Here is a 16993-nt window from a genome sequence, read left to right on the forward strand (position 1 = left end):
AAAATATTTTTATAATAACCAAATAGTGTTTGAAAGTTTAAATACCTATCAAAAACTGTAGACATTAATTTTTTTTAAGTGTTTTTTTTTTCCCACACTGAACGAAACAGGAAGTTTCCTATGCTATGTATGCGGTGTGAAATCAGGTACAAACTCTCTCGCTATTGATTCGCTGGTTTACCAGGTTTAATTTTCTTACAAGGTAAGTCAAATTCCACATGTTATTTTTATAGTCAAGGTGCAACACACTTTCCTTAACAAGGTGTATAAACACTCTTTTAATTATCTTTAAATTAATTACACATAATAAAAATTATATTTTCTACTTTATTAATCTTCTTATTTATTATTTTTTTACAAACATTCATAGTTTAAACGAATTAATCTGTATTCTATAGATACTTTAAAGATAAAGTCATCCACCATGAAAAGTTTTACTCTCTATATAGTTAACACTTTGTTGAAATATAGAAAAAAAAAAGAAAGAAAAAAAATAAAAGATAAAAAAATAAAAAGAGAAAAAATAAAAAATTAAATTATTTATGTGTTGTTTGAATAAAATAAATAAATAAATAAATAAATTTGTTTGGATAAAAAAAATAAGAAAAAAGAAAATTATAATAATATAAAATTATATTAATATTTTTATAATAAAATAAAGTATAAATATTTTTATTTATTTATATTTTATTAAAATATAGTTGGATACATGTGTCGAATGAATGCCAAATAAATATCCTTTTCGTACTATGTTTTGATATGCAAATATAGTAACTCAACAAAATGTGCATGATTCATAGATTAACTCTATGGCCCTTAATTGTTTAGTTATTATTAGTATTCATTATGTTGACTATTATACTATAGGTTAATAGTTAAATTCGTATTTGAAAGATCATTCATTTTTTAGATTAGTTCTCAAATGATTTTTTTAGTCATATTAATTTTTGAAAGATAAAACGTAAGTCAAATTAGTCCTTCCATTAGTTAGATAATGATGTGTCACATTAAGTGCCACGTGTCACTAGATAATTAGTTGACATGACAGGTCAATGACACTTACCATGCCAAGTATTACTTGACATGTAAAAAAATTATTTATAATTAAAATAATTCTTAAAAGTTTAAAAAGTAATTTTCATCCCTAAAATTTTAAAAATTAATCAAATTAGTTTTTATATAATTTTTTTTTCATAATATAAAATTTAAAATATTTTTTGATAGTACTAATTTTAATATTATTTTTAGACCTTAATAAATAAAATTTTCTTTACATAAAATAATAAAAATAATTAAATTATTATAAATTATTTTGTCATTTGTATTTTAAAATGTTATCTTTTTAAATTGTAATTTTTTTATAATAAAATTTTTTTATTTAAACGAATTTATCAAATTATTGTTAAATATATATTTAAAAATTTAATATTTTAAATTTCATTAAATAATATAATAATTGTTTTAAAATTTGAATCTTTTAAAATATATATTCAACAATAATACACATATGTTGGTTAATTAACATATACATGTGACGCAAAATTTAGCACACAAAAAATAAAGGAGGTATATCACTACAAATTATTAGAGGCAACTCTTTCTTCTTTTTTTTTGTTGTCGTTTATTTTCTTTCCAGAAAAAAAAAAAAAAGACAACTCCTTTTGTCAAAGAATTTAGAATTATGTACTTAACTAATCAACTTAACATGAACTTTTCTTTTACTCGTATTTTCAATCAACCTCAATAATAATTCTAAAGAAACAAAGTTAGCCCGCTACAAATATCTTATCTAGCTCCTCCCCCCCTCCGGGCGGAACATAACAAGTCCAATGAAGTGGGGGCAAGTGGTGGAAATTCACTAGATTCTCGAACCTACATAGTCAAATTGACCAAGTCACCAACTTCCTCAATTGGAGGACCATGTTAATTGTTAAAGTAATCATAATAATAGAATTTCTAGAAGCAGCAAAAAAAAAAAGGACAAAAGAGATGAATGTGGACATGAAGTTGTTGTAGGTGACTTGGTTCTGTTGGGGATTGAGCGGGTTATACCAACTAAGCCCATATTAATTTAGAAACCCCATAGTATAGAAAGTTTAAGCCGGTACTTGTTAAAATTTGACCAGTATTTAATCGATTATATATGTTTAATCTAATTTTGATAAAAATAACACGATTTAATCGATTTTATGTATTAAATTTTAATTATTAAAAAATATTTTTGATACGTCACCCTTATCCTCGGCCGCCCTAAAAGCTCGGCACGTGAGCATATAAGATCAGCCTTATACGAACTGCCCGATAAACTTGGCGCGAAATCAAACATACACGGCCTCACCTATTCGAAGAAATAAGAAACGTGCTCAAACAAACTTAATCACCAAAACTGAATATCATAACCAACCTACAAACTAGGACTTATCCACTAACGGATAAAAACAACTCCTATAAAACCGAGCTAATATCCTCGGTTAGGTCTCAGGTTCCATTCTCAGTCTTCACTTTTTACTTTATTACTCTCACTTTCGAGATTATCACTAACTTGAGCGTCGGAGTATCTTTTGCAGGTATTCCCGCCGTGGTGTTCGTTCCAGGCCGACGTATAGCTCGTCCTCTCCGACGGACGCTTGCTCGGAGTCGCTAAACTCGGCCCCCAGAACCAGGACGAATCACATGGCGCCCACCGTGGGGCCGGAATACATCTGACCTCACCATCTATTTTATTTAGTATCTTACCTTATTTTGCAGGATTTCCTATCCTCGGACATGGCTGACAATGGGAACCCCCAGCCCACACAGGCAGAGCTTCTAGCACAAATCGCTGAGCTCCAAGCGGAGGTGCGGAGGATAGCTGAACTATCCAATGGAAAGCACGAAGGAGAAAGCTCTAAGATCTCGGTGCAGGGCAATGCAGATCCCCTGAACATCACTCCACCAAAGGAGAAGTTCACCCTCGAGAACCCTTTTTCTGACGAGATCACTAAGTTCCAGATGCCGAAAAACTTTGTATTACCTACAGCGCTGGAACCGTACAAGGGGTTTGGTGACCCTCGAGCTCATATAAAAAAGTTTCAATCAATGATGTTCTTTAACGGCGCTAACAATGAGCCGGTGCTGTGCCGAGCTTTCCCCACTTATCTTGACGGCGCTGCATTACTGTGGTTTTCTAAATTGTCTGCAGGTTCTATTTCCTCCTTCGAAGAGCTGGCAAGATCCTTTATTGACTATTTCGCTGCATCAAGAATTTATATCCATGGATCAGACTACCTGGGCACGATCAAGCAAGGCCAACATGAGAGCTTAAAAAACTATATGACCAGATTTTTTGAGGCCATGATGGAGATCCAAGACTTAGATCCGGATGTCCACCTCCATGCCCTCAAGGCCGGCCTTCGACCAGGTAAATTCCGCGAAACCATCGCAATAACAAAACCAAAAACACTGGAGGAGTTCCGGGAAAGGGCTGCGGGTCAAATGGAGATTGAAGAGCTCCGCGAGGCCCAAAGGCCGGACAGACAACCACAAAGGAGGGAAGAGGACAAGACATTCCGATCACCAGGCAACAGGGATACAAAGAAGCCTTTCAAGCTCACACCAAAGTACAACACATACACAAGGTTCAATACCAAGCGAGAGAACATCATAAAGGAGATCTTAAATGCCAAAATCGTGAAGCCACCAGCTCGGGCAGGCAACTACCAAGACCAAAGGTTTGTGGATAGGAGCAAGCACTGCGCCTTCCATCCAAAGTTCGGCCACACCACAGACGACTGCATTGTCGCAAAAGACCTCCTAGAAAGACTGGCGCGACAAGGTCTTCTCGACAAATACGTCGAGAGCCAGAAAGCCAGAAGGGTAAGCTCAGACAGGGAAGAAAACAAACGGGCAATGACAGATAAAAACAAAAAGGAACAGACCACCTCTGATCCACCAAGAGGCATCATCAACCACATATCAGGAGGATACGTAGGCGGTGGTGAAACAAGCTCGGCCAGAAAACGAAGTTACAGAGCGATGCTAGCGATCGAAGGAACTCTACAGCCAAAAAAGAATGAGGACCCAGATGTCACGATATCCTTCAATCAATCAGATTTTAGATCGGCTAGCCCAAATCTTGACGACCCAGTGGTGATCTCCATCCAAGCCGGAGAGCTGTTGGTAAGAAAAACACTGCTGGATCCAGGTAGTAGCGCTGATGTCTTATTTTATTCTACCTTTAAAAAGATGCAATTATCAGAAAAAATGATAAAACCCTCCTCAGGAGAGCTGATCGGTTTCTCCAGGGAAAGAGTCCCCATCATGGGACATATATGGCTCAAGACTACAATGGGAGAAATCCCTATGTCAAAATCACTTGATATTCAGTACCTAATAGTAGACTATTATAGCCCTTATAATATTATAATCGGGAGGCCCGCCTTGAATATATTCAAAGCGGTGGTGTCCACATTACATCCGTGTGTCAAGTTTCCAGTGCAGGAGAACAGGATTGCTACGGTGTACGCTGATCACCATGAAGCTCGGCAGTGCTACAATGCCTGCCTAAAGCAAGCACGTCCAAGGGAAACAGCTCGGCCTCAAGTCCAAGCCATACATAGCTCGGCCGAAACTACAATGTTAGCCGATCTCGATCCGAGAGAAGACCTCGGCGAAAGACCTCGGCCAATGGATAACCTTCAACAAATAATACTAACAGTAGATGACAAACAATGCACATACATCGGAGAAGCATTAGAGGGAGAAGACCGCGCAAGACTTATACACATACTACGCAAGAACGCCGACCTCTTCGCGTGGACTCCAGATGATATGCCCGGAATAAACCCAGAGGTCATTTGCCACAAGTTAGCAATTGATAAAACAGTCCGACCAGTTGCACAGAAGAAAAGGAACCTCGGAGAGGAGAAAAAGCGAGCAGCACTCGAAGAAACTCAGAAGCTCCTCAACGCAGGTTTCATCAGAGAAATTCGCTTCACCACATGGTTGTCCAACGTGGTAATGGTAAGAAAAAGCTCAGATAAATGGCGCATGTGCGTCGACTTTACGAACTTAAATAAAGCTTGTCCTAAAGATGCATATCCATTGCCTTGCATTGATAAATTAGTTGATAACGCCTCTGGTTTCAAAGCTTTGAGTTTTATGGATGCATACTCTGGCTATAACCATATTCTAATGCATCCAGAAGACCAAAGCAAAACAGCCTTTATAACAGAACATGGAAACTTTTGTTACAAGGTAATGCCCTTTGGCTTAAAGAACGCAGGAGCGACATATCAAAGGCTAATGGACAAAGTATTCCAACAGCAGATAGGCCGCAATATGGAGGTCTATGTAGACGATATGGTAGCAAAAACTCATATGCAGGGATCACACTGTGACGACTTAGTAGAAATTTTCAAACAAATCCGAGCATATAACATGAGACTCAATCCGGACAAATGTGAGTTTGGAGTACAAGGAGGGAAGTTCCTCGGATTCATGCTAACATCGCAAGGCATCGAAGCCAACCCAGAAAAATGCAAAGCTGTGCTGAACATGACAAGCCCAAAGACAGTAAAAGAAGTCCAGCAACTAGCAAGGAGAATAGATGCCTTATCGCGTTTTCTACCCGCAGTGGCAAACCGATCTTATCATTTTTTCCAGACATTCTCTAAGGGCAGGAAGTTCACATGGACAGACGAATGTGAGAACTCCTTTACCGAGCTAAAACAGCTCCTGACATCACCACCAATTCTCCAAAAACCAGAGACAGGTAAACCATTGTGTTTATATCTATCAGTATCTAACCATGCTATAAGCTCGGTATTAGTAACAGAGACAGAAAGAAAGCAAAACCCAGTATACTTCATCAGTAGGGTACTGCAACCAACAGAAACAAGGTACCCGAAGATAGAGCAATTGGCACTAGCATTAATCACCATAGCAAGACGGTTGCGACATTACTTTCAGAGCCACACAATCATAGTACGAACGGACCAACTGTTAAGACAGATATTAACCAGACCCGAGCTAGCCGGAAGACTGACAAAATGGTCAATCGAACTCTCCGAGTTTGACATTCAATATGAGCCAAGAAAGACACTGAAATCACAGGTGCTAGCCGACTTTATATCAGAAATGACTAACGACGCGCCAAACACAGAGATCAATTGGAGTATACATGTGGATGGAGCATCAAACAGAGAAGGCAGCGGAGCAGGGATATTGCTGAAGGAAGGAGACAAAGTTATAGCTGAACAAGCACTACAATTCCGATTCAACGCAAGCAACAATCAGGTGGAGTACGAAGCTTTGCTCGCCGGACTTAAGCTCGCCCAAGAACTGAAAATACCTCGAGTAACAGTTTACTGTGACTCTTCATTAGTGGTGCACCAGGTAAAGGGCGAATTCCAGGTAAAGGATCCTTTGTTAGAGAAATATTCGCTCATAACGAAGGATCTCATCTCAAAGTTCAGTAAATTTGATATTATTCATGTAAACCGAGAACAAAACACCAGAGCCGACGTGTTATCCAAGTTAGCCACAACAAGACAAACGGAAAACACGCCGACCTTGTCACAACTAACACTCAACAAACCAAGTTTTGAGTAGGACACAATCTTAAGCATCATGCAGGAACCAGACTGGAGAACACCTTTCCTCAATTACATCACCATAAGGACGGTACCAGATGATGAACCGAACTTACCGCTTTTTTGAAGAAGAGCAAGTTTCTATACAAAGCTCGGAAACACTCTGTATAGACGAGGACACTCCCAGCCACTCCTAAAATGCATCAGCAAAGAGGAGGCCGAGGATGTCATGGCTGAGACACACGAAGGAGTCTGTGGCAACCATATCGGTGGCCGAGCATTAGCGGCAAAGATTCTGCGAATAGGATATTATTGGCCGACGATAAAGCGGGACTGCATCCTAAAAGTCAAAGCATGTGATAATTGTCAAAAAAACGCCACCCTCCCAGAAACCCCGGCCGAGGAGCTCCATACCATAGAGGTAAGCTGGCCTTTTGATAGGTGGGGATTGGATATCCTCGGACCTTTCCCAAAAGCGCCAGGCCAGGTAAAGTTTCTCTTAGTGTCAATAGACTATTTCTCTAAGTGGATAGAAGCACAACCACTAGCACGTATAACAGCAGAAAAAGTGCGATATTTTCTATGGAAAAATATCATATGTAGATACGGTATCCCCAGAGAGATAATCTCGGATAACGGAAGACAATTTATCGATCATAATCTCGCTGCTTTTCTAACAAATTTTAACATCAAACATCACTTTAGCTCCGTAGAGCACCCACAAACTAACGGACAAGTTGAATAAGCTAACAGAGTTATCTTGCAGGGGTTAAAGAAAAAGCTCGGCGAAGCTAAAGGAGAGTGGGCCGACCTTGTTCCAGAAACTCTATGGAGTTACAATACCAGCATTCAATCTGCGACAGGAGAAACTCCTTTCAAGCTAGTATATGGCGCGGAAGCACTCATCCCAGTAGAGGTCAGCGTCCCAACATTAAGGACCGAGCTCTATGATCAATCAAATAATCTACAAGCTCGGACAGCCGAGTTGGACCTTGTAGAAGAAGAAAGAGACATTTCCGCCATAAAGCAGCGGGCCAGAAAACAATACCTAGAGCGAAGACACAACAAAGAGTAGTTCACAGGTCTTTCAACAAGGGAGACCTCGTGCTCAGACGAACAGAAGAAGCTCGGAAACCTCCAGCACATGGCAAATTAGCAGCAAATTGGGAAGGACCCTTCCGAGTTCTTCAAAATCTCGGAAAGGGGGCTTACAAACTAGAAACCCTTAAAGGAGATCAACTTCCAGGGACATGGAACGTCTCCTCTCTGAGGGAATATCAGTCATAGTCTGTATAATAGCGAATGATGGTACTCTTTTTCCCTTCTGAAGGTTTTTTCCCAAATCGCATGGGTTTTACTTGGAGAGGATTTTAACGAGGCCGGACGCCACAAGTCACCACACCAATGTACCTTATAAATCGAATCAATTTTTATCTTAACAACTACTACATTTTTTAACAATACATATTCAAAATTAATCCGAGCTTCATACTCGGAAATCCACATGCGCATGCCGAGCATTATACTCGAAAAAGTACAACCAAAAACTATCATCAAGTTACTCAAAGCAAAATCTTAAGCGCTTCCATTCAAAACCACAAAGTACTACGTTAGAGCACCCGCTCTCATTTTTTAACAAGTTCGTTCAAACAGAGAAATGGCTTCGGCCATCTTCAATACATACATACGATTGTTTCCAATAGACAATCATATCCAAAATATCAGATTTTATAAAATAAGTCATCATTAAGCCGAGCTATATGCCCGGAATCCAAAATATCATCACCAATAACAGTACTTCGAATTATCCAACAAAAAAACAAAACAAGGAAGTTCTAAAGAACCACAACACTACATACAAAGCTTACAAATTTAACTAAAAGCCTACTCAATTTTGTCACCAATACTGGATCCCTCGCCTTCATCAACAACGACAGCCTCATCTTCCACAAGCTGCCCACCCACAACCACCTTGGTCGCGTCAAGCTTATCCACGTCCGACTCAGGAAACAGTACCCGCACTTGAGAAGCGGCACGTTCAAATCCCTGTGCAAAAGCCTCATAGACTTCGGCCTGCAACTCCTTAACCCTTGACCCCAAGCGGTCATTTTCAACCTTAGTAGTCTTTACCTCCTCTGCAGAAGAAAGCCGAAGACGTTTCTCCTCAGCCAGCTCAGAAGACAACTCTGTGATGGTCTTCTCCTTCTCCTCCAAAGCCAAAGACAGCTCGGCGACATCTAAAGCAGACTTATTTTCCTTCTCAAGGGCGAGCTCTTGAGCACGCCCAACAGCCACGATACGCGCACCAATCACCTAAGACAAGAAAAAGCATATCAAAACAGCAACACAGCACGAACATACAAAAATAGGAATTACAACACTTACCTGCAGAAACCGACTCACTCCCACGTGTCCGATATCCTCAATCATCTTCATATCATCCGGAAAGCAGCAAAGTTCATCCGCCATAACAGAAAAAGGGTATAACTTACCCCATAGAGACCGACTATGTACATCCTCCGAATAACCATGTAACTTCTTCTGAGACTCATAAGCCGACTCCACCTTTCGGAGCTCCATGGAAGACTCTCCTTTCTCCAAGAAAGCCTCAGCAACTCTCTCTTTCACACGACCTCTCTTTCGCTTGGCCTTAAAGGCAGGATCAGGATAAACAACAAAGTCCTTCTCAACATTGGTAGTCGAACCCTCCTTTTCAGCCTTTTTTCGCTGACTAAAGAATAACTTCAGACCAGCAGTAGTGATCGTCGGCGCCTTCTCACCTATTCAGAAAACAAAAAGAGTGAGAACAAGCGAGGAGAAAACAACAACGAATAAAAAACGATTAATTTACCTAAATACTTCAGAACAGCCACCCTATCTGTATCCCATTTCAACAACTCCGACACGAATAACAATCCCTTTGGGCCCAATTTTTCAAACAAAAATTCCATCATAAGTTGATCATTAACCGACCTATCATCCGCATCTAAAGCTTGCATAGGCTCAGAACACCAAAATAAAGGGAACCTCTCAACGAGATATTCATTCAAGTAGAACGGAAACTCCTCGGGCACACTCCTCACTTTAACATACATAGTTTTAAAGTCTTTAAAAGAGGACTTGTAAAGGCCAAAAATCGCACGACGAGGATAACTACTTAGGTTAATCCAAACACCCCGATCAACCCCCTTTGCTTGAAATAAGGAAAAGAACAACCGAAGAGAGGGCGGTTGCTCAAGAAATTCCATCAACACTTCAAAAGCTCTCACAAACCCCCAGAAATTAGGGTGAAGTTGACTAGGCGCACAGTTTAATCAATAAAGAACACTGCACTCAAAATCGGAAAATGGAACCCTAACCCCCAACTCAGTAAACAGACAACTGTACATATAGAAGTAAGCCCAGTCATCACGACAATGGAAAACCCGGTCACCAGCATCGCAGGGAAGTATTTCTATCCTTACTCCACTACCACGCCTAACCCAGACATTGGAGCCTAACATATCAACTGACTCTTTATCACAAAATTGAGACACATATTCCTTAACCCTTGAATCAACCCAACCATTCATATCACCCTCACCCACACCAGAATTTCCCTCTTCCATGAAACAAGGCATAGAAAAATAAAATCGAGACAGGAGGAAAGGAACAAAGACTCGGATCAGCACTCACCTTTCTTGCTCATTTTTTCTCGAAAATGCAGAAGTTCCCAAAACACAAAACTAAGGGAAGCAACCTTGTTTATTACAGAATATAAAACAGTTAGAAGTGAAGCGTTACCCTTTAAATCGAAACCATTAAAAAACCCACGATCAGCACTCTGCAAATCAAACGGCCAGGGGTTCCTTGGAACGCGCAGCACAATTAAATCAATCATTCATTAAGGCGCGAAAAACAGAGTAAGCATTAAATGCTACGAAAAACGTTTAAAAACCAACTCACCCAACTACGGCGAGCTTGGGGGCTACAAGGAACATATACGACACCTCAGCGACCGAGGATTACGGCAAGCTTGGGGCTATGATACGTCACCCTTATCCTCGGCCGCCCTAAAAGCTCGGCACGTGAGCATATAAGATCAGCCTTATATGAACTGCCCGATAAGCTCGGCGCGAAATCAAACATACACGGCCTCACCTATTGGAAGAAATAGGAAACGTGCTCAAACAAACTTAATCACCAAAACTGAATATCATAACCAACCTACAAACTAGGACTTATCCACTAACGGATAAAAACAACTCCTATAAAACCGAGCTAATATCCTCGGTTAGGTCTCAGGTTTCATTCTCAGTCTTCACTTTTTACTTTATTACTCTCACTTTCGAGATTATCACTAACTTGAGCGTCGAAGTATCTTTTGCAGGTATTCCTGCCGTGGTGTTCGTTCCAGGCCGACGTATAGCTCTTCCTCTCCGATGGACGCTTGCTCGGAGTCGCTAAGCTCGGCCCCCAGAACCAGGACGAATCAATTTTAAAAAAAAAAGTTTTATACATTTTTATCGGAATGATTCTCTACAAAGAGTCACTTATTTCTTTCTTTTTTGGTCAAGTAGATTGGACAACTTTTAATCCTAGACATTACACCCATGCATTATACACTCATACAACACACTGACACATATTATATAGATACACACTATTAACATAGTTCTATATTCCTCCAAAAATCGGGGAGAACGTGGCTGTTCCGGTTGAAAAAGGCGGTGGACCAGGCCTCGTAGTGGGCGGCAGCTTTGTCGTGGGTCTCCTGGAAATGTTGTTTCTTCTCCAAGAAGAGGATGACCTGAGAGAGGACATAGCTGGAGACATTAGGCACGGGGATCACTCCATCGCCGTCAACCACCAAACCTTCTTCAATAGCATCAGCGTGTCCCTTCAAAACCCCAGATTCGGTCGTAAGGCTCTTATCGATCCCCACAAGTTTTAGATCCGCCGTCCATCTTATTAAATCGTTGTACGAGCTTTTTTTACCCCTTTTGTACCAATCGTGGAGAGAGCAGCAGATCACACTGAATCCGCCATCCTTCGCAAGAGTGTAAAAATGAGCTTTCGCAAGCTCATAATCCTTGCGGAGCCGACTATACTCGTCCGGCTTAAAACAGATCTCCAAAAACCCTGGTTTACTGGGTAGACGAGAGAAAATGAACCAATCGCTAAAGGCTTGACAAGCATCCGCGCTGCAGAATCCCGATTGCTTTCTTTGATTTTAATTTTCTTTTTTATTCTGTCGTTCACGTTGTTGATTGTTCTCATTCTCTTTCTATTGTCCTCCTGAACTTTTTTTATATTTATTAATTTCCTTTAGAAGGATGTTTTACAGTAAAGTGTGTTGACTTACGCCACGCCATGGCGTGATTTTCGCAGGTGGTCCCTTTCCGTGTTGGTCTTCCACCCTAGTAAGAAAACCTGGTAAACCAGCCAATCAATAGATTGATTTCACACCGGACACAGCATAGGAAACTTGCTGTTTCGTTCTCTGTGTGAATAGCAAAAAAAAACCACTTAAAAAACAAAAAATAACAATGAAGAAAAGATACCCGTGTGTGGGTAATATTTTATTTGGTCATTTTAAAAACTTAAAGACCGATTGGAAATACGGTGAAAACTTTGAGTAAAAACTTATATGTTTTTGTGCAAGGCAAATTCTCTAGTGTGGATATACACAAACATCCATACCTATGGATTCTGATGTGTATGGAGAAAGGAGTGACGCGTGGAATAAATGCTGTGCAGTCTTGCTCTACATGATAGCCCGCATTTCGAAAAGTCTGGCAGCACAGCAGAAGAAATCAGGTGTTGTTGGAGGTTTACATTAAGATCAATGAGTGGTTAATGTGAGTTTAGTGATTAACTGATTATGATTTGAGAATGATTTTTGATAAATGGGCTGAAGTTATTTGGGCTCATTTAGGCTGTTTATTTTTTGTTAACATAAGTTTTATTGTTAACATAATATATTAATAATATTATTTATTGTTAACATAATATCATTTGGAGCTGTTCATTTACGTAATATATTTATTGTTAACATAATAAATTTTATTTAGTAATAATTTGACTATATTAATAATAAATATATAAAACATATATTAATAATAAATATATAATTAATATAGTCAAATTATTACTAAATAAAACTTATTATGTTAACCATAAATATATTACGATCATTAAAGTTACATAACATAAAATATGTATTTATTATTAATATAGTCAAATTATTAATAAATAAAATTGATTACGTTAGCTATAAATATATTACGATGATTAAACTTATATAATACAAAAAATTTTAAATTTCTCCAAAAGTATTTAGTAAAAAATTTAACATTCCTCATGTTTCCATAACAAATAAAGTAAATTAAATATATTATAATAATACATACACTTCATATTATTATTATTTTTACTATTATAATAATATTATTAGTAACATCAAATATTTTTTTATTAATATCTTAAATTTTAATTATTTTTTATATTTTTTACTAATCATATAATATATGTTAAATAAAAAATTACATATTTTTGTACCGTGTTAATTATTATTTCTTTTTTTTAGAAGAATAAAATAACTGTCACCGATTCAAAAATAAAAAATATTATTATAATATAAATTAGTAAAACATTCTAGTCCTTATGGTGAAGGAGATTGTATCTTCTTACAATACTGTGTCAGTGTGTCATTTCCTTCTCCTTTATTTTGTAATGGTTTATGTCTTTCTTTGTTTAAATATTACAATGAAAATTTTATAATTGTCTTTATGTGAATATATTTTTTTGATCCTTGAATGATAGATTATATGGTTAGATTTTGATATTTATAAAAGTATTATTTTTGTTTAAAGTGTGGCTAAATAAATAAACTACACTTTTAACCAAAGCATATTTATAAGAAGATATATTTGCCATCTTCATTGTAGTATCCACCTCTTTATTTTGGATCAATAGTTCATACAATATGGTTTTTTTTCTTTCGTCCAATTAGTATGTAACACAAAGAATGAACAGCCCTAAATGAGCCCAAATAACTTCAGCCCATTTACCAAAAATCATTCTCAAATCATAATCACCAAACTCATTAACCACACATTGATCTTAACGTAAACCTCCAACAACACCTGATCTCTCCTGTTTGGGTCACTGTGCTGTCAGGCTTTTCGGAATGCGAGCCCTCATGTAGAGCAGAACTGTAGAAGTATTTGTTCCACGCGTCACTCCCTTCTCCATACACATCAGAATCTATAGGTATGGATATTTGTGTATGTCTATACTAGAGAATTTGCCTTTGTGTAAACGTGATAGCTACAAGTCACTTTTTGTTTTTCGTGTGTGCGAGAGAAGAGTGTATTTTCCAATGATGTGAGAAGAGAAGTGTTTAACTTTGTTACGGGAGCTACAAATTGGTGCCTTCGATTTGTAATTTCGAATATAAAAAAAATTTTAATGTTAAAATCGGACCGTCCGTTTTTATTTCAAAAAATAAAAAAAATAAAAAATACAAAACGGACCATGCGATTTGTAGTTTTTTTTTACCAAACAAATCGGACTCTCCGATTTGTAGTTTACTTTTTTTTTCAAATAAATCAGACCGTCCGATTTAAATAAAACACCATATAAAAAAAAACACCTAATCTTCAATAACAATGTATTATACATATATTTAAACAATATAAAAAAAATTAGCCAGCTACAAGTCGTTAAATCACTATCAACTTCACATCATACGTTTTTACCAATTTTAAAAACCATTTTGAAAATTACCTCGTAAAAAAATATGTCTAAAACAAAAGAGTAAGAAAACATAGAAAACTTGATTTCAGAAGAGTAGGATCGGAAGTGAGCCGAGTTGAGATGAGCTAGACCAAACTTAAGCTTGGTTCACAAAAATTGAGCTTGGCTCATAGCTCGACTTATTAACAATCGAGTCTATTTCTTAAGCTCAAGCTCGACTCACCGAGAACTCACGAGCTGGCTCAAATAATAGAAACATAAATACATAATCTATAATTCTATATCAATAAATTATAACTTACATATTTTAAAAAATATTTAGAAAGATCAATTTTATATATTATTTATCTATCAATAAATTATAAATTTTTTATTTATGTTTTACATCAAAATTATATGTAAAAAATAAATATAAAAATTTAAATAATTAAGATCATTAATATATAATAATAATATATTATTATTTCATATGTATATATATAATATTAAAAGTATAGATTAAATGTGTATATATGTGTGTGTGTGTGTAATTGAACCAGTTTACGAGTTGATGAGCTCGAATTGAACCAGTTTACGAGTTAATGAGTCGAGCTCATCCAAGCTCAAGTTCGGCTCATTTAATTTATGAGCTCAATTCTAAGGTCAAGTTTGGCTCACCAGCTCACGAGTTTAGCTTATCGAGCTATTAACGAGTCAAACTCAAATTGGTTTATGAGCTGACTTGACTCACTTCCAACCCTACTGAAGAATAAAAAAATCTGATAAACCAGCCAATCAGAACGAAAAAGTTTGCACTTGATTTCACACCGGACACAAAGTAAATAAATAAATAATATGAAATAACAAATAGGGACCCAATATGATGCAACTGAGTTAAGCCCCACTTTGGTCCCTGAGATTGACGAGTTGACTGATTTAGTCCTCCAGATCCAGATTGCACCAAATTAGTCCCCCAGATTCGAAAAAATGCACCACGTTAGTCCTTTCCCTATTTTCCGTCACCGGAGGTCTGACGCCGTTAGTGACTTGGCAAATATTACCACGCTGGACACAGTAACGGTTGTATGACATGGCCTAAAGTTTGAATTGCTCCAATTTAGTCCTTATCCCCCTTTTAAAACCTAAGTTCACCATGTCACCCCATCATCTTCTTCTTCTACCCGTTTCTCTCTGGTTCTTCGTCTCCTGCTCCCTTCCAAGTTTACCAGCATGATTGCAAGTGGGAGCCAGAGTTCCATGCGGTCCAACAGTAGGAGTTCCAGTCGAAGTAGAGGGTCGGTTGTTCCACAGTGGTGTGGGTGTGGGTGCCGCCCTGTTCTTCGGTGGTCCACAACAGAGGCTAACCCTAACAAGCCATTCTTTGGGTGCCCTAACTACAATGTTAATGGTAAGAGGTGGTGTGGTTTGTTTGTCTGGGCTGACATTGGAGAAGAAGACCTGAGAGGAAGGGTAATGTCTACTGTGGATGGTGACCAAGTTAGGGTGGATTTGGCTTGGAGAATTAGGAAGATAGAAGCTGAAATTAGAACCCAAAAAATGTACATTTTAGGTTTGGCTTTGTTTGTAGTTTTTGTTGTGGGTTTTATGTTGGTAGTTAAAGCTTGAAGATGAGTTTGTGTTTCTGTATTCAGGGTGGAAGTGTATTAGAAGAAAGTAAAAATTTTCTTCTCAGATGTCATATTTGTTTTCTGTCATTCAATGAAATTGCTGAAAGAATTTGCAAAAAAATGCATGTGAAGTAGCATACTTGAAGCTGGAAGAAATTGTAACAATATCAATATCCATATCAATAAGTTTTAACAAAAGTAACAATAATCCTGCCTTACTAATGACAACTGTTTAGACAAAATACACCTTAGCCAAAGGCCACAAAGTGCCATGATTGTCATAATCTATTCAGATATACTAAAAGTCTACTGTCATAAATTCAGGCCACAAAACAAAAAGCATCATTTACAAAAAGCTGTCAAGTTTCATCCAAAATAGGCAAAAAGAGGATCATCTTCATTTCTTCTTCCTTGGTGGCTTGAAGCCAGGTGTTGGGACAAATTTGAGGAAGTTGGCCAGTCTTGAAGATGTGGCTGAGCTTGCTCCTTGTAGTGGATCCACAGTAATCGAGCCTGATGGTGGTGTGGAGGACCTCCTTCTTGTCTGCAACTTTGATGGCCTCGCAGGTGGATCCTGTTTCAGTAGGACATAAATTCAATTCAACGTGGACAACAATTTTGAGGTTGATATGTGAAACTAAATGCAACTACCTCTTGACTATGTTGGGACTGTTGTGCATCGGAGTAGTTTGGCTGGGAGAGGTCGATCTCAACTGGTGCAGGTGGCTGAGCAGGGGCTTCTGGAGCAGCTTGAGACGGTGCTTCTGGAGGAGGCGGAGCAGGTGCATCTGGAGGAGCTTCAGTAGGTGCTTGTTCAGTGGGCTTTGTCTTAGCAGCAGCTGCAGCTGCATCAGCAAGAGCTTGAGCAACATCAGCAGCTCTCTTTTTTGGACAACCCCTCTTTGTGTGCCCCTTTTGTAGACAGTATTTGCAGGTAAACGGTTTTAGTTGTCTCTTTAGAGTCCCAATTACCTTAGACTTCTTGCTTCCCTCATTACCCTCATCTGCATCCTTTCTCCTTTTCTTTGTTACTGGTCCAGGCTTCTTCTTTTTCTTTGGAGCTTGTGGTCTATT

At 38.1% G+C, this 16993-nt stretch overlaps 2 protein-coding genes across 2 annotated transcripts; one reads left to right on the plus strand and one right to left on the minus strand.

Moving 5' to 3' along the window:
- Positions 1-2766: 2766 nt before the first annotated feature.
- LOC140180452 (uncharacterized) lies at positions 2767-7647 on the plus strand. Its single transcript, XM_072221620.1, has 3 exons — positions 2767-5001; positions 5236-6393; positions 7339-7647. The coding sequence occupies exons 1-3, from the start codon at positions 2767-2769 to the stop codon at positions 7645-7647; spliced, it is 3702 nt and encodes a 1233-aa protein (XP_072077721.1).
- A 651-nt stretch (positions 7648-8298) lies between these two features.
- LOC140181028 (uncharacterized) lies at positions 8299-11840 on the minus strand. Its single transcript, XM_072223319.1, has 2 exons — positions 8958-11840; positions 8299-8885 (listed from the first exon to the last, which is right to left on the minus strand). The coding sequence occupies exons 1-2, from the start codon at positions 9150-9152 to the stop codon at positions 8457-8459; spliced, it is 624 nt and encodes a 207-aa protein (XP_072079420.1). The 5' UTR covers positions 9153-11840; the 3' UTR covers positions 8299-8456.
- Positions 11841-16993: the final 5153 nt, after the last annotated feature.

The sequence above is a fragment of the Arachis hypogaea genome, chromosome 17, assembly GCF_003086295.3.
Source record: "Arachis hypogaea cultivar Tifrunner chromosome 17, arahy.Tifrunner.gnm2.J5K5, whole genome shotgun sequence".
Lineage (NCBI taxonomy): Eukaryota > Viridiplantae > Streptophyta > Magnoliopsida > Fabales > Fabaceae > Arachis > Arachis hypogaea.

Excerpts from the sequence above, each read along its gene's own strand:
- LOC140180452 (XM_072221620.1), top strand. The coding sequence starts at position 2,767 with ATGGCTGACAATGGGAACCCCCAGCCCACACAGGCAGAGCTTCTAGCA. Across the intron at positions 5,002-5,235 it reads GGTTGTCCAACGTGGTAATG|GTAATGCCCTTTGGCTTAAA; the intron begins GTAAGAAAAAGC and ends TTTTGTTACAAG. Across the intron at positions 6,394-7,338 it reads AGGTAAAGGGCGAATTCCAG|GGGTTAAAGAAAAAGCTCGG; the intron begins GTAAAGGATCCT and ends GTTATCTTGCAG.
- LOC140181028 (XM_072223319.1), bottom strand. The coding sequence starts at position 9,152 with ATGGAGCTCCGAAAGGTGGAGTCGGCTTATGAGTCTCAGAAGAAGTTA. Across the intron at positions 8,886-8,957 it reads GAGTGAGTCGGTTTCTGCAG|GTGATTGGTGCGCGTATCGT; the intron begins GTAAGTGTTGTA and ends TTCTTGTCTTAG.